Source organism: Microcebus murinus, chromosome 28, assembly GCF_040939455.1.
Source record: "Microcebus murinus isolate Inina chromosome 28, M.murinus_Inina_mat1.0, whole genome shotgun sequence".
Lineage (NCBI taxonomy): Eukaryota > Metazoa > Chordata > Mammalia > Primates > Cheirogaleidae > Microcebus > Microcebus murinus.
Window position 1 is genome coordinate 14862810 of NC_134131.1, and position 17812 is coordinate 14880621.

The 17812-nt window shown below is 43.5% G+C and overlaps 1 protein-coding gene across 2 annotated transcripts; it reads left to right on the plus strand.

Annotated features, from left to right (window-relative positions):
- Positions 1-7856: 7856 nt before the first annotated feature.
- On the plus strand, positions 7857-17136 carry VHL (von Hippel-Lindau tumor suppressor). 2 transcript variants are annotated; one of them, XM_012760604.2, is made up of 3 exons: positions 7862-8848; positions 13336-13458; positions 14866-17136. In XM_012760604.2, the coding sequence occupies exons 1-3, from the start codon at positions 8512-8514 to the stop codon at positions 15060-15062; spliced, it is 657 nt and encodes a 218-aa protein (XP_012616058.1). In that variant the 5' UTR covers positions 7862-8511; the 3' UTR covers positions 15063-17136. The 2 variants fall into 2 exon arrangements, with proteins under 2 accessions (XP_075854677.1, XP_012616058.1); XM_075998562.1 differs by lacking the exon at positions 13336-13458 and having other exon boundaries at positions 7857-8848.
- The last annotated feature ends 676 nt before the right edge of the window (positions 17137-17812 follow it).

Consider the following 17812-nt stretch of genomic DNA (forward strand, 5'->3'; position numbering starts at 1 on the left):
AAAGAAATTAATTGGCCAACTAATATATATAGAAAAAATTAGCTGGGCATAGTGGTGCATGCCTGTAGTCCCAGCTACTTGGAGGCTGAGGCAGGAGGATGGCTTGAGCCCAGGAGATTGAGGTTGCTGTGAGCTAGGCTGACGCCGCGGCACTCACTCTAGCCTGGGCAACAAATCGAGATTCTGTCTCAAAAAAAGAAAAAAAAGATTCAGAAATCTGTACCCAGATTTTCTGAATTCAAATTCTTCTTAGTTGCCTCACCATAATGAAAAATTGGATTGAATTCTTTTACTTCTTCCCAGGTTAGATGATCTAGAGAAGTTACCCACATTTTGCCTCTCTGCCTTTCCTCATAAAACCTTAATGGTTTCTGAAGAAAGAATCCTGAAGGACTTTAATGTTTTCTAGTGTAAGTGGGAAATGAGTTCAATATTAAAAATCTTGTGAGTGAAAAAATGAGCTAAATTTAAAAATTTTCTCTTGCCATTCATAGGAACCTTCAAGAGAACTTCTTCATTCCTTTATACTCAAAAATTTTTACCCTATAATTTGGTTTAACTCATTTGTTGAAAAACTAAACAGCAAGGATTTTGAACCAGTGAGCTATTATATATAGATTTTAAGTCTCTTGATAAAGAAATTTTTGATCTGTCTTTAAAAACTAACCTTGAACTAGATTTCAGAAGCAGAAAAAAATAGGGAGCTGATTGTTTGGCATTACATAAGTACCCAGTTCTATCATTCTGTTCTTATTACTCAAACCTTGAACTACCCACGTTTATTTCACCAAGCTAAAGACATATACTACAGGTCGAGTATGCTTAATCTCAAAATCCAAAATCCGAAATGCTCCAAAATCCAAAACATTTTGAGAGCCAACATGGAGCTCAAAGGAAATGCTCCTTGGAGCATTTAAGATTTGGGATTTTGGACTAGGGATGCTCAGCTGGTAAATATACATAACGCAGATATTCCAAAATCTGAAAAAAGTCCAAAATTGGAAGCACTTGTGTTCCTACGCATTCCAGGTAAGGACACTCAACCTGGCCTACAAGCCACACTGAATGGTGATGGAAAGCCTCTTGTCCGCCTCTGGAGTCCTTCCCAGCATTCGCACTCAGTTTCATTCTGCTGCCTGCAAAAAAAGGTTGGCCCTGCTTTCCTCTGGAGAATGTGCTTTAGGAGACTTGCTTTGGCAGTTTGCAGACAGTTGCTGCCATTGATAACTACAAAAATACAGCTGATTTCTCAGGGTGTTATGGATGTCAGGTAGGTTCTCCAAGAAAATCAGATTGACTTAGGGCTCTTGAGTTTATTTTCTAAAGAAAAGCCGCCTTGTACATTAAGTTGTCAAAAGGTTGGGATTAGCAAGAGTTAAAACTCATAGAACATTAGGGTGGAAAAGAATCTTAGAGATAATCTAGTCTGCTCCTGCACTTCTAGAAACAAAGATGCAAACCCAGACAGGTTGAGTAAGATGCCTACCCTGGTGGCAAAGCCAAAACTAAAACCTAGGACTCCTTATTCCTGGGTCAATTTTGTCTTTTCTGTACCATGCTAGTCCTTCTATTGGCCTCTCCCTGGATCTCATTGTCTACTTAAGAGTGCAAAAGGGCAATTGTCCCTCACATTTATCTAAGTGGTGTCAATTGGCATCAACATTTGCATTTGAAAAACATTTAGGGCTGGGAGTTACCTTTGGGCTTGTTGAGACTATAAAGTAGAGGTTGATTTGAGGTGTCTTAATCTGCATCTCTCAACCACAACATTTACAAAAAATAATTTTGTTGTGAATTTTCAAACTTAAAAGTTACAAGAATCGAGGCCGGGCGCGATGGCTCACGCCCGTAATCCTAGCACTCTGGGAGGCCAAGGCGGTCGGATTGCTCAAGGTCAGGAGTTCAAAACCAGCCTGAGTGAGACCCCGTCTCTACCATAAAAATAGAAAGAAATTAATTGGCCAACTAATATATATAGAAAAAATTAGCCGGGCATGGTGGCTTGTGCTTGTAGTCCCAGCTACTCGGGAGGCTGGGGCAGGAGGATCACTTGAGCCCAGGAGTCTGAGGTTGCTGTGAGCTAGGCTGATGCCACGGCACTCACTCTAGTCTGGGGAACAACGTGAGACTCTGTCTCAAAAAAAAAAAGTTACAAGAATAGTATAAAGAATATCTATATATTCATCAAAAAACATTTTTGAATTGAAGTTTTTTTAAGCATTGAGTCTGAACTCATTCCATGTGACAAGCTCTGTGTTAGTTTTAAGAGGAAACATGGAAAAGTATATTATAAGGTGAAGCAGATTTTATTAATATATACATATTTTAAAAGTAAAATGTTTCAATTGAATAAATGGTAAATACTTCAGTTTGGCTTGGACAGACATTCTGCCTAAGAAACTGTTTATTAGTCTTCAGTACACTGCGTGTCTGCCATGCGTGCTGTCTGCCATGCGTGCGGCACTGGGGAGGAAATGGCAAGGGAACAGTTTGTACTCGTGAGCTCACAGTGCGGTCACTGTTCACTGCGTGTCTGCCATGCGTGCGGCACTGGGGAGGAGATGGCAAGGGAACAGTTTGTACTCATGAGCTCACTGTGCAGTCACTGTTCACTGCATGCTCCCAAACGACCCAAAGGACACTAAAATGATATTTGCAGAAAAACCTCAGGAAACATACAGGAACAATGCAGTTTGTTAAAAATATCATAGTTCAAAATTTTATTGTGTGTGAAAATTAAGTTTTTCGATTTTGGTTATTTTTTTTTTCTTCTTTTTACTAACACCAAAGGGATTGCCAAGTGAAGATTATTTTTATTTTGTTTTACCATTGTAAAAGTAATGCATTGCTACCTATACATTATGGGTATGCCCAGGTGTTTGAAAAGCATTAAAAATTCGCCTGAGCCGGGCGCGGTGGCTCACGCCTGTAATCCTAGCTCTCTGGGAGGCCGAGGCGGGCAGATTGCTCGAGGTCGGGAGTTCGAAACCACCCTGAGCAAGAGCGAGACCCCGTCTCTACTATAAATAGAAAGAAACTAATTGGCCAACTAATATATATAGAAAAAAAAATTAGCCGGGCATGGTGGCTCATGCCTATAGTCCCAGCTACTTGGGAGGCTGAGACAGAAGGATCGCTTGAGCCCAGGAGTTTGAGGTTGCTGTGAGCCAGGCTGATGCCATGGCACTCACTCTAGCCTAGGCAACAAAGTGAGACTCTGTCTCAAAAAAAAAAAAAAAAAAAAAAAAAAAAAATTCGCCTGGGCTGGGCACAGTGGCTCACTCCTGTAACCCAGCATTTGGGGAGGCTGATGCAGGAGGATTGCTTGAGGCCAAGGGTTCAAGGCTGCAATCAGCTATGATTGTGCCACTGTATTCTAGCCTGGATAGCAGAGCAAGACCCAGTCTCAAAAAAAGAAAACCTAATAAAGAAATGGACAAAAGAAACAACAAAATGAAGAGACAAAAACTACAGCATGGGAGAAAATATTTGCAAACTATCCATCTAACAAGAGATTAATAACCAGAATATATAAGGAGCTCAACTCATCAGTGAGAACCAAATAATTGATTAAAAAATGAGCAAATGATCTGAATAGACATTCCTGAAAAGAAGACACACAAATGGCCAACAGGTATATGAAAAAATGCTCAACCTCACTAATCAGAGAAATGCAAATCAAAACCACAATGTGGGCTGTGTGTGGTGGCTCATGCCTGTAATCCTAGCATTTGTGGGGTGGGGAGCCCAGGTGGGAGGAGGATCACTTGAGGTCAGGAGTTAGAGACCAGCCTGAGCAAGAGACCTCCATCTCTACAAAAAATAGAAAAATTAGCCCAGCATGTTGTCAAGCGCCTGTAGTCCCAGCTGCAGAAGGCTAAGGAGGAGGATTGCTGAAGCCAAGAAGTTTGAGGTTGCTGTGAGGTATCATGACACCAGTGCACTCTATCCCAGGCAACAGAACGAGACCCTGTCTCCAAACAACAACAACAAAACACCCCCCACACACAAGAGAAAAAACCCACCATGTGGTATCATCTCACCCCAGGTAAAATGGTTATTATCAAAAAGACAAAATACCATGCTGGTGAGAATGTGGGAAAAGGGGGAACTCTTTCATGGGTCGGTGGGAATATGTTACTATAGCCATTATGAAAAATTGTATGGAGGTTCCTCAAAACACCAAAAATAAAACTGCCAGCTGGGCATGGTAGCTCACACCTGTAATCCTAGCACTTTGTGGCCGGGGATTTAAGACTAGCTTGAGCAACATGGTGAGACCTCCTCTCTACAAAAAAATAATTAGCCAGCTGTGGCGGCACGTGTTTGTAGTCCTAGCTAATATAAACAAACGAATAACTAAAAAAAAAATTATATATATATATATAATCTCCAGCAATTCCACTGGTATGTATCCAAAACAAAGGAAATCAGTATATTGAAGAGGTATCTATACCATGTGTATTGCAACACTATTCACAATAGCCAAGGTATGGAATCAACGAAAGTGTCTATCAATTGATGAATGGATAAAGAAAATGTGTGTGTATACAATGGAAAAATATTCAGCCATTAAAAAGAATGAAATTGTATCTTTTGTAGCAACATGGAAGGGCCTGGAGGACCGTATGTTAATTGAAATAAGCCAAGCACAGGCCGGGCGCAGTGGCTCACACCTGTAATCCTAGCACTCTGGGAGGCCGAGGCGGGTGGATTGCTCGAGGTCAGGAGTTCAAAACCAGCCTGAGCAAGAGCAAGACCTCGTCTCTACTACAAATAAAAAGAAATTAATTGGCCAACTAATATATATGGAAAAAATTAGCCGGGCATGGTGGCGCATCCCTGTAGTTCCAGCTACTTGGGAGGCTGAGGCAGGAGGATGGCTTGAGCCCAGGAGTTTGGAGTTACTGTGAGCTAGGCTGATGCCATGGCATTCACTCTAGCCTGGACAACAAAGTGAGACTCTGTCTCGGAAAAAAAAAAAAAAAAAAAGATTTTTAAAAAGAATTCAACTGGTGTTTTTTGTTGAACACGTTCATGACCGTCACATTTTTTTTATTATAAAGTTAATACAGGTTAAATATCCATTATCTGAAATGCTTGGGACCAGAATTTTTTTGGATTTTTGGAATATTTTAATTATATACTTAACCAGTTGAGCATCCTTAATCAAAAAATTTGAAATCTGCAATGCTCCAATGAGCATTTCCTTTGAGTATCATGTTGGTGCTCAAAAGATTTCAGATTTTAGAGCATTACACATTTTGGGTTTTTGGATTGGAGATACTCAAGTTGTATAACTACATTCCAGAAAATGGGGACAGGGGCACACAACTGCATATATTGTTGTTGTCTCACTACACATATCATTTGATGACTTTTATTTCCTTATTTTTATTTCATTTCCATATCTTAAATAAGCCTTCCCTTATTTTAATGAGGCTGCCATTTTCCAATATGGTTTGTGGAGAAGAGTGCATTAGGCTTTCTTGTTAGGCAATGGAAGAAACTGAAAAGAGGTTGCTCAAGTGGGTCAAAATCATAAGTATAGATCTGTTCTGTGTTTGCAGATTGAATTGAGACCAGCTGTACAGGAATGTAGCCCAAAACAAAGACTTTGCTCCCTTCTCCCATTTCTTTTAAATGTTAGGACGATATGCTATAACAAATTATTACACTTAGTGGCAATGAAAATAAAATATATATATATATATATATATATATATATATATATATAAAAAGAAAGAAAAAGATAAATGTTAGGACGATAGTCCTGGTCTGCAGGCAAAATCTTATCTTCCTTTTTGGCCTGTGCCATTGGGTGGGTTTTTGGTAAGTGGTAGGGGTCCTGGTCTCAGAGGCAGTGGGTATAGAATAAATGAAAAGCAAGCTGGATGGAGAATCAGTGTCCACTGTGGGGTCTGCCCCATGTCTCGGTGGTCATGAGCCCTGATCTGACATCCAGGCTGGACATTTGCGTGGTGGAAGATGGGAAGCATAAACAGTTTTTCTTCAAAGTCCATTTTGGCTATAACTCCTTATGGGAAGCCTCATCCTATTGACTGTTTTTGTCTCCCCCATTCATATGTTAAAACCTAATCCACAGTGCAATAGTAAGGAGGTGAGGCCTTCAGGAGGTGATTAGGTTATGAGAGCAGAGCCTTCATGAGTGGGATTAGTGCCCTTATAAAAGGCCTTAAGGAGCTTGTTCATACATTCTGTGAGGACACAAGAAGGCATCATCTATGAAACAAAGAGTGAACCCTCTCCAGACACCAAATCTGTTGCTGCCTTGATCTTGGACTTCCCAGCCTCTGTAACTGTGAGCAATAAATTTCTGTTGTTTATAAGTTACACAGCCTAAGGTATTTTCTTATAGCAGCCTGGACATACTAAGACACCTTACCTTATTTTTTCAGGTCCAGCTAGTCATCCTCCATCTGCTCTATTCCAATCATAACATGTTTTCTTGTTTCACAGGCTGGCCCAGTAGCCGGTGAGCATTCTGAGGGCAGAGACAGTGTATTTTATGTTTATAATAATAACTATTTACTGGATACTATGTGCCAGGCACGGAATGTTTATATTCCACTTAATCCATACTTTTATGCCACTTAATCCATGCTTTTATGACATAACTAGTTTTTTAAAAATGCCATTGTCAAAGATGAGGAATTAAAGGCTCAGAGAATTTAAATTGTCTTGCCCAACATCACACATTTGAAGCTAGACCTGGAATGAGAGCCAAGGTGGGTCTGATTCCAACTGCCTCCCCTCATATTTGGCTGATACTCAAGTGATTGTGGGGTAATGCAGTATTTCTGTGTCATGAGATTGAATTTCATAGGGCACACAGACTGCAGTGTGGAAAGTTACTCTTCTCAGTTTCCTTTACTCCTGATTATGTCCCGGAGAAAGTTTGTTTGGTACCAGAAGTTGTTTAACATCTAACACTTGGCTGACCTTTTTTTTTTTTTTTTTTTTTGAGACAGCCTCACTCTGTTGCCCAGGGTAGTGTGCCGTGGCATCAGCCTAGCTCACAGCAACCTCCAACTCCTGGGCTCAAGTGATCCTCCTGCCTCAGCCTCCCGAGTAGCTGGGGCTACAGGCATGCACCACCATGCCTGGCTAACTTTTTTTTCTATGTATTTTTAGTTGGCCAATTAATTTCTTTCTATTTTTGGTAGAGACGGGATCTCCCTCTTGCTTAGGCTGGTTTCGAACTCCTGACCTTGAGCCATCCTCCTGTGCTAGGCCTCCCAGAGTGCTAGGATTACAGGCATGAGCCACTGCAACTGGCCTGGCTGCCCCTTTTGAATCAAGAAAGAACAAGCTCAGTCAGAGCCTTTGGCAGACAATAGATAAAACAGTAACTGTTGTTTTTATTTGAATCTAATTCTGTTGTAATCTATGGCAAATGATAGTGAATTTTTACTGATGGAAGCAATATAAAATTTCTTCTTAAACTTGTTTTCATATGCATAAATACCTTTGAGAGGAAGCACAAAAAACTGTTAATACGTATTGCCTTCAGGGACTCTTTCTGGGTAACTGGGGCACATTTTTAATTTTGTGACCCAAAGTGGACAAATTTGATTAGTCAGGAAATTTTTAAATAAGTAACAGCGCAGGTGGTAGGGGAAAAACCATGAACATCTTAAGAGAATGAATGAAGCTAAGGAAACTGTCAAAATCTCACAGGGGTTGAAACTCATTTTCAGGTCTAAATATTATAAAATTATAAGTAAATAAAATAAGAAAAAAATTAAAAAAAAAATCTCACAGGGGAAAAAAACCCAAATTAATTTTTTTATATTTATTTTTTTATTCAATTTATAAATTATTTTATTTTATTTTTTGAGACATAGTCTCACTTTGTTGCTCAGGTTACAGTGAGTGCTCTGGTGTCAGCCTAGCTCACAGCAACCTCAAACTCCTGGGCTCAAGCCTCCTGCTTCAGCCTCCTGAGTACCTGGGATTACAGGCATGCGCCACTATGCCCGGCTAATTTTTTTTCTCTATATATTAGTTGACCAATTAATTTATTTTTTATTTATCGTAGAGATAGGATCTGGCTCTTGCTCAGGCTGGTTTCGGATTCCTGACCTTGAGCAATCCGCCTGCCTAGGCCTCCCCAGAGTGCTAGGATTACAGGCGTGATATAAATAATTTTATTATTTCTTTTTTCTTTACTTTTTTTTTTAATCCCCTGATGCAGACTTAACATTATTTGTTAAAAAAACAAATTTATAGTGAAGATACAGTGACGAGTTCGCCCAGCCCGGGTTCTGGCACGTGGCTGGAGGTTCCTAGTGCGCGCGCGCAGTCTCTGGGCGGCCATTTCTGCGCGTGTGTGGTCCGTCCCCCACCAAGCGCGCGCGAAGAGTACGCTGGCCGGTCGGCGGTGCGCACGCACGCAGGCACGCAGGCACGCACGCCCCGCCCCGGCCCACGTCGGGCTCGCGAATCCCCCGGGGCAACCAGGCCCCGGCAGTCCCTGCTGCGGCCGTGATGCCCCGGAAGGCGGGGCGCGGCGAAGAGGCCGAGGCGGGCGCCGAGGAGGCGGGCGCCGAGGAGTACGGCCCGGAGGAGTACGGCCACGAGGACTCGGGCGCCGAGGAGTCCGGCCCGGAATCCGGCCCGGAGGAGGCGGGCGCCGAGGAGGCGATGGAGGCCGGGCGGCCGCGGCCGGTGCTGCGCTCCGTCAACTCGCGCGAGCCGTCCCAGGTCATCTTCTGCAACCGCAGCCCGCGCGTCGTGCTGCCGGTGTGGCTCAACTTCGACGGCGAGCCGCAGCCCTACCCCACGCTGCCGCCGGGCACCGGCCGCCGTATCCACAGCTACCGAGGTACGGGCGGCGCCGCCCCGCGGGCTGGCTCGTGGCTGCTCTCAGCGGTGGCGACAGCACCGTCCCCTCGGGTCCCCTCCACCACCCGCCGGAAAAGCAGGTGGTGGCATCGTTATGTACTCATTTTACGGATGAGGAGCTGAGGCCTCTGGGAGGCTGTGACAGATCCAAGGTGACGCTGCTAGTGAGTGGCAGAGCATTCTTTTTTTTTTCAGAGTCTCACTCTGTCGCCGGGGCTAGAGTGAGTGCCATGGCGTCAGCATAGCTCACAGCAGCTTCCAACTCTTGGGCTCAAGCGATCCTCCTTCCTCAGCCTCCCGAGTAGCTGGGACAACAGGCATGCGCCACCATGCCTGGCTAATTTTTTTGTATATATATTAGTTGGCCAATAAATTTCTTTCTATTTTTAGTAGAGATGGGGTCTCACTCTTGCTCAGGCTGGTCTCGAACTTCTGACCTCGAGCGGTCCTCCTGCCTCGGCCTCCCAGAGAGCTAGGATGACAGGCGTGAGCTCGGCCTCCCAGAGAGCTAGGATGACAGGCGTGAGCCACCGCGCCCGCAGGGCCCAGAGCATTCTTTTTATAAGACTGAATAATTCTCATTCCAAGGTAGCTTTCCCACCCCTTCCATGGTGTCTTACTCCTAAGAGATGCGCTCCATCCCTAACGCCCGTCAGTCCAGTCCTGAGGACCCCTGGGGCCAATTCCGCGTGGAGTGTGGAGTCAGAGTGCCTGCGTTCACAGAGGACATAGTCCCGTTGGAAAGACAGATTCAGACACAGACAAGGACCAGCCAGTGTCGGGATTGCTGCGACAGTGAGGGGAAGGGTTGTGTGGTCTGAGTGAAGGAGAGCTTCCCACATAAGAAAAGACGCAGCATGAGCAGGAACTCGCCAAGCCAAGGTAGGAGTGGAGAGCTCTAGACTGGGCCCATAGAAATGTTGGTCTGGGCTAAGAGCTAGGGCCTTAGGAGAGGAAGCTCAAAAGGTCCTTTTACCCCTATGGAAATGGAGTCACTGAAAGTTTTTTTTTTGGGACAGAGTCTCGCTTTGTTGTCCAGGCTAGAGTGAGTGCCGTGGCAGCAGCCTACCTCACAGCAACCTCCAACTCCTGGGCTCAAGCGATCCTCCTGCCTCAGCCTCCCGATTAGCTGGGACTACAGGCATGCGCCACCATGCCCGGCTAATTTTTTCTATGTATATCAGTTGGCCAGTTAATTTCTTTCTATTCATAGTAGAGACGGGGTCTCCCTCTTGCTCAGGCTGGTTTTGAACTCCTGACCTCGAGCAATCTGCCCGCCTCGATCTCCCAGAGTGCTAGGATTACAGGCGTGAGCCACCGCGCCCAGCCCCACTGAAAGTTTTTAAACAGGGAAATGACATTGTCCTCACGTTTATGTACTGAAAAGCTCACGCAGGGTGCCAGGCCATTTCAAGGAGGAAAACTACTGGTGAGGAAGCAGTTAGGTAGCTGTTGCAAAAACCTAAATGAGGCATAACTAGATCTTACCTAAGGTGGAGGCAGTAATCTTCAGCAGAAAGGTGGTCCTAGTCTTGCTTAATTTTTACAACCATCTTGTGAGGATAACTGGTGGATCTTTTCTTCTGTGGGGTGGTATACTTAATAAACTAATGCTTCTTAAACTTTTGCACCAAACTTCTAGTGTTAGATGAGGAAGGACACAATACGATCGGCGGTTCTGTAGTCCCTGGGAAATTGTATGAATTTTGTATTCTACTTAAATATTTATCTGCTTGATTTAATCTAAAAATTTTTGGGGGGTGGGGGGTGGTGGCTCATGCCTGTAATCCTATCACTCTGGGAGGCTGAGGCAGGAGGATTGCTTGAGGTCCAGAGTTCGAGACCCGTCTGAGCAAGAGCGAGACCCCATCTCTACAAAAAATAGAAAAATCATCTGGTGTGGTGGCACATGCCTGTAGTTCCAGCTACTCGGGAGACTGAGGGAGGCTGAGGCAGGAGAAGTAGTCCCAGCTACCTGGGAGGCTGAGGCCGGAGTCTCACTTGAGCCCAGTAATGTGAGGTTGCAGTGAGCTGTGATGCCGCCACCGCGCACTAGCCTGGGGAACAAAGTGAGACTGTCTCCACACACACACAAAAATTTTTTTTTAATTATTTACCATGTGAATGTACTTAATGCCACTGAACTGTACACTTAAAAATGGTTAGGGGCCAGGTGCGGTGGCCCTGGACTATAATCTTAGCACTTGGGAGGCTGGAGCAGGAGGATCGCTTGAGGCCAGGGGTTCATACCAGCCTGGTAGCAATATAGCAAACTCCATCTCTATATAAAAAATTAAATTTCAAAAATGGTTAGTCCAGTTACTGAGCCACTGCTGAGGACTCTGCAACCTCCCCCGGAGTCCCCCTTTCCTGATGCTCCGTCCTCACCGCCTAACTTCTACTGCCAGTGCCACCTTCTGCAGGCCGTTTTCACCCAGGAAAGGGAACCGTGTGGTGTGGCTGCTACCCAGAGCCTCCACTCTCGACACCTTTGCTGATGCAAGTAAGGCTGATGCCCTTACTCCTGGCACTGAGGGTTATATCTGTATAAGAATTCAACAGAGGCCGGGCGAGGGGGCTCACGCCTGTCATCCTAGCACTCTGGGAGGCCGAGGCGGGAGGATCACTGAAGGTCAGGAGTTCGAAACCAGCCTCAGCAAGAGCAAGACCCTGTCTCTACCAAAAATAGAAAGAAGTTAATTGGACAGCTAAAAATATGTAGAAAAAATTATCCGGGCATGGTGGCACATGCCTGTAGTCCCAGCTACTCGGGAGGCTGTGGCAGGAGGATGGCTTGAGCTCAGGAGTTTGAGGCTGCAATGAACTAGGCTGACGCCACGGCACTCTAGCCCGGGCAACAAAGTGAGACTCTGTCTCAGAAAGAAAAGAATTCAACAGAGAAATGGTGGAAAGACCCTTACTACTGTCCAAGGGATTGCTGATGATTATGATAAAAAGAAATTAGTGCAGGTGTTTAAGAAGAAATTTGCCTGCAATGATACTGTAATTGAGCATACAGAGTATGGAGAAGTAATTTGGTGACAGGGTGACCAGTGCAAGAACCTATGCCAGTTCCTTGTAGAGGAACTGGCTAAGGACAGTCAGCTGAAGGTTAATGGGTTTTAAGTGTTTGTGGCTCACTGAAGCTTACGTGAGGGCTTCCTTGCGATGAGTAGAATTTCTCCTCTGTCCCTTGTCGCAAGTTCAAAAACCTCACAGTTTGTATAATGTAACATGTGGGGTCTGCTTTGTAACTTGGACTAGTGTAATTCCTTCCTGCAATAAACTGTATTAAAAAATGGTTAAAATTTTATGAATATTTTACCATAATTAAAAAATTACCAGGTGGGCACGGTGGCTCACGCCTGTAATCCTAGCACTCTGGGAGGCCAAGGCAGGCGGATCGCTCGAGGTCAGGAGTTCGAAACCAGCTTTAGCAAGAGCGAGACCCCGTCTCTGCTAAAAGTAGAAACAAATTAATTGGCCAACTAAAAATATATAGAAAACATTAGCCGGGCATGGTGGCACATACCTGTAGTCCCAGCTACTCGGGAGGCTGAGGCAGGAGGATCGCTTGAGCCGAGGAGTTTGAGGTTGCTGTGAGCGAGGCTGACGCCATGGCACTCTAGCCTGGGCAATAGAGTGAGACAGTGTCTCAAAAACAAATGATTAAGATAAAAAAAAAAATTACCAGTTTGCATGTCTTAAATTTTCCTACCAAATCTTCAAGTAAATTTATGCCCCAGGACGAAGTGCTATATTTATTTGAGACAACCTCCTCCTTAAACAGAATCTTGGGTCTGGAGGTTTGCCTCCTTCCCCCACTATTTTATGTGTGATGTATTTGTTTTTAAAATTTAGGAATAATTTATGCAGATCTGAAGGTTTGATGAGTTTTGGCAATTGTAGCAACACCTAGATCAAGTTGTAGATTAGAACAGGTCCGTTCCCCTATTAAGTCCCCTCCTACCCCTTCCCACTCAGACCTCTCCCTCCCAGAGCTGCCACTCTTCTGAATTTTCGCACTGTAGATTAGTTTTGCCTGTTCATACGTAATGTACCCTTTTCTGTCCGGCTTCTTTCAACATGCTGTTTTGTATCTTCTGTTTTTTGAGAAGCACAGCTTTTAGGAGTCAGCCGCCTTGTTCCTTATGGTTTGCAGTGCTTGGTGTGATTGGCAGTCACACGCTTCACCTAACCTAGGCTTTCCTTTCCCACCACGGCAGAAAGGATGCAGGAGTTGGAACCTCTTTTGCTTAGTATCTCTGTTGCCTTGGGCAAGTCACTTGCCTTTTTCAGACCTGTTTTCTGTTGTAAGGATGGAATGAGATAGTTATTTGAGGGCTTAGTACGATATTTAAGCAGAGTGAGAGGCAAGCATTTCACGCAGGTCAGGAGAAGCAGAGAAAATAGGTGTCCTGACTCAGACAGCCTCTGCTCCTTAACAGCCTCTGCTTGTCTTAACAGGTCACCTGTGGCTCTTCAGAGATGCAGGGACGTACGATGGGCTTCTGGTTAACCAGACGGAATTATTTGTGCCGTCTCTCAATGTTGATGGGCAGCCTATTTTTGCGAACATCACACTGCCAGGTACTGATGTTCAATCTTGCTTTTTAAAAAGATAAGGTTGTTGTAGTAAGTAGAGGATAGGCCACTTGAAGGAGCCCAGCTCTTACCAATTTTTGCCTGATGCTGGACAAGGTATCCAACCTTTCTGTGGCCTATTCTCTACCGTAAATAAAGTAGAAGTAATTTATCTATATGTTCTGTATTGAACAAAGATGTTGGGGTGTCTCAAAACCACTTTGGGCTCTTAGGAGAAGAGCTGTTCACTGAAATAGTGTTGTGGTGAACAAAAAAAAGAAAGAGAAGGGCTAAATTAAAGTATCACACCATAGATTAATTCTGTATAATTGTAATATGAATGCCTTTTGAGTCTCTGGCCTTAGAGCAGAATCATACCCTGAAGTCAGGAGAACAAATTATACAGTGTGAGATAATATGGCTTATTTGTTGTTGACGTCTAATGTTAAATTTTTAATTTAGTCCAGTCAAGCTCACAGTGCCAATCAGATTCTAAAAAATAAAAATCAGCAAATTGAAGATTAGCATCATAGTTCACTATTTGTTTAGAGCTCAAATGATTTTATTAAGTTGAACTCTGAGAAACTGATGTTTTTGTGGGGAAGAAAACCAAATACCCATGGCTTCCTAGGGTTCAAACTAATATGTATATATACATACTGTTTTTTTTTTTAATTTTTTTTTATTTTGGCATATTATGGGGGTACAGATTTTAAGGTTTCAATAAATGCCCATTTCCCCCCCTATACATACTGTTTTAAGGAAGCGAGTATACAAATAGAGCATTGATAAGTTGAATTTGGGAGACTTTGCCTTATAGAATACTCTTGAAGAGTAAATTCTCAGTGAGTTTAAAATAAGAATTTCGTTGCCTCAAAACCCAATTTCACACTGTTTTGGTTATCTGTAACCGTGTGACAGTCACCCCCAAATTAACAACCACCATTTGTTTATAATTCTGCAGTCTGGGTTGCACTCAAGCTACGTGGTTATTCTGCTGACTGGTGGTCACTGGCGTGGCTGCCTTCTGCTGGCAGGTGGGTGGAGGTCTGGGCCTGTCCTTTGCATAGTCTCTCCAGGAGGGTAGCTCTGGGCTCCCAAGAGTGTGAAAGCAGAAGTTGCCAGGCTTTCTTAGGGATCAGGCCCAGAATTGCCAGTGTCACTTCATCTGCAAATCCTTGGCCCAGCCCGTTTTAAGAGGAAGTTACTACACAAGGATGTAGAATTCTCTGAGGCATCCCCGGGGGCCATCAGCATGATACACACACACCACAACATACGCATGCACTTTTTTCCCCACTGAAGTGAGATCCACATGTAGCAAAGGCAGTTGCCACACTTGGTAAAACCTCTTGTTCAGCCCTGGTCCCGGGGTGTGAGTCTGCCCCTGAACGTCGATTCTCTGCCCTGCAGTGTATACCCTGAAGGAGCGATGCCTCCAGGTTGTCCGCAGTCTTGTCAAGCCTGAGAATTACAGGAGGCTGGACATCGTCAGGTCACTCTACGAAGATCTGGAAGACCACCCGAACGTGCGGAAAGACCTGGAGCGGCTGACACAGGAGCACATTGAAAATCAACGGATGGGAGAGGAAATGGAAGATTTTAATTGAAATTCACCCCCCCACATCTCAACTTTTGATGGTACTAATGAGTCTTGACCTGGATATAGGACCGGTCACTTACTCTCTGTTTCAAAATGTGTGATTTTGGGAGTACAATACGCTCCACTGCTTAAAAAGAAGGTTAACTGACTTCACTAGGCATTGTGGTGTTCAGGGGCAAACGTCACAAAAGTGTTACTTAATGCCTGCCCTTTCTAGAAAGTATTTATCGGGAGACAGTAGTTGTACTTTTGCCTCCTAGTAAGTCAGGAAATTTTCTGTGTAAGGATGTTCATGTGAGTCATTCAGTAAGAATTGCAGCATCTCCTCTCAGCGTGAGACAGCGGCGGCGTCTGCTTCCAGTTGACACGTTGTGGTTGGGGACTGTCTGCCTCTGGCTTTGGGAAGGCTGAGTCTCTCTAGGCAGGGGACAAGGCTTTCTCCTCAAGACCCCAGTGCCTAGCACACTACGAGCCGTCAGTTCGTTCGTGTTTGTCAGATGAGCAAACCATTGGATGTTTTGGTAGAAAGTGTGTGGAGGTTTTGCCTCTTTTTTGTTGTGGGGGGGGAGGCTTCAAAGTGTGTACAGTAAACAAATGTCTTAAAGGGAATCATTTTTATAGAAAGTGCTTTTTGTAATTTTCTAAATCGAGTGCTGTTCTGACTCCACCATTGTTGTAGTTCCGTTTTATTTCTGTTTTTAAACTAGGATTGGTTTTCTACAGTTAATTGTGATGAAAGCATTTTTGTAACTTGACATCTGCCCAGAAAATAGGAGAAAATCCTCATGTTTAATTCTAGTATTAATGAGCAACTCTGCTGTAAATAAGTTTTTGCCAAGTGTGGGTATTTCTATTCCATTTTGTAAATCTGTGACATTTCCGATTGGTTCAGCATTTTTCATCAGGCCGGACCTGGTGGCGTCTTTCAGTGGCGGAAGCCCTTCAGTCTCTGCTGAGTTACTCCTAACAGGGGATTCAAGGAATAGCCTGGAATTTTTTTTTATATAGTTTTATAAATGTATAGATCCTTCCTTAATAGGATGGACTTAAATTCATTAGCTTAAATTCAATACTTTTATTAGATTTAGTCTTTTATAATTAATAATCTTTTTTTTTAAAAAGCTGCCCAGTAGAGAAAAATTTGGAAAAGGCACAAAAGTAAAAGGAAGAAAAAAGGTCACTGTAGATAACACTACTTAAACATAACCACTATTAACATTTTGAACTATTTTCCTTCAGCTTTTTTTAGAGCATATTTTGATTGGTTTTTACATAGTTGAGATCATATTGTATATAGTTTTGTATCCTACTTTTTCATTTATGTTTATAACTTAAATATTTTTCCATGTTAAGCTCTTCAGTAGTATAGTCTTCCATTTATAATTAATGTTTGGGTTATTTCTTTGAGTCCTTAATTCCTTATCCTAACCTTTGGGTACAATTCCTATGCTCTAAAACCGGAGTGAAGTGAGTGAAACATAGCTCCCGTTTCCCCGCTACCTTTTAAATTTCGCTTGATCTTCAGGCTGAGGCACACATGCATTAACGAATGAACGAATGAATGAATGTGAAAATAAACTTGACCTAATCCTAGCCCCCTCTTTCAACATTCAAGGAATAAGTTGGCTTTTTTAAAAGCATGTTGTAGTAGTTGTTACTCAGTGACACACACCTCTAAAATTTACGATTTTTGTGGACATGTTGGGTAGAGAAGAGCTGTAGAAGCAGAGTGTCGTGTGCTAGAGAGGGAGGCAGCTATGTGAGTCCCGCAGTAGGCAGGGTAGGGGATTTAAGGAAGTCGGCTGATGGTGGAGTAGTTTCAAGTTGGTTTTATTTTTTTCAACCTGTCTTTGTCTAAATGAGATTTCATGTTCCTCTTGTTCAAACATGCAGTTGGAGTACTGTGGTTTTTTGTGTTGTCCAAGGAAGACTGAAAACTTGTAGCATGAATAATGTATGTTTCTCCTTTGAAATCTTGTGAATGTATTAAATGTATTGTTCTTAAGAGACTGTGAAGTTCCTATTTCAAGTTTTTAAAAAAAGCTGTTCTTTAATACATTAAACGGTGCTGTGTAAAGGAATAGATGGGGTGTGTTGTGGTGGTGTTTTAACCAGGCTTTTCTGTCAGAGAGTTTTTTTTTTGTTTTTTTTTTGAGACAGAGTCTCGCTTTGTTGCCCAGGCTAGAGTGAGTGCCATGGCGTCCTAGCTCACAGCAACCTCAAACTCCTGGGCTCGAGTGATCCTTCTGCCTCAGCCTCCCGGGTAGCTGGGACTACAGGCATGCGCCACCATGCCCGGCTAATTTTTTTATATATATATCAGTTGGCCAATTAATTTCTTTCTATTTATAGTAGAGACGGGGTCTCGCTCTTGCTCAGGCTGGTTTTGAACTCCTGACCTCGAGCAATCCGCCCGCCTCGGCCTCCCAAGAGCTAGGATTACAGGCGTGAGCCACAGCGCCCGGCCTGTCAGAGAGTTTTGAAAGCTTAGGGTAGGGATCGGAGAGCAAACATAAGCAACTAGCCTCATTCTAAGTCTCCTCTCTTTCCAACCCTGATTTTTTTTTTAAATTAACATTGTTTCTTTTAGCTTTATGTTTCTTATGAAAATGAAATGTCACTGTAAAAAAATTATAAACCACAGAGAAATATTAAGAAGAAAACATTCACCCTGGGAACAAAATTTTTCCCTGTGAAAACAGAACCAAAAACGGTAAGTGGCTAATATTTCACCAGCTATTACGTTGAGAGTGAAAG

Bases quoted from the DNA above. Each gene is read 5' to 3' on its own strand.
- VHL (XM_012760604.2), top strand. From the start codon at position 8,512: ATGCCCCGGAAGGCGGGGCGCGGCGAAGAGGCCGAGGCGGGCGCCGAG. The intron at 8,849-13,335 runs GTACGGGCGGCG...TTGTCTTAACAG, and splicing joins CCGTATCCACAGCTACCGAG to GTCACCTGTGGCTCTTCAGA. The intron at 13,459-14,865 runs GTACTGATGTTC...TCTGCCCTGCAG, and splicing joins TGCGAACATCACACTGCCAG to TGTATACCCTGAAGGAGCGA.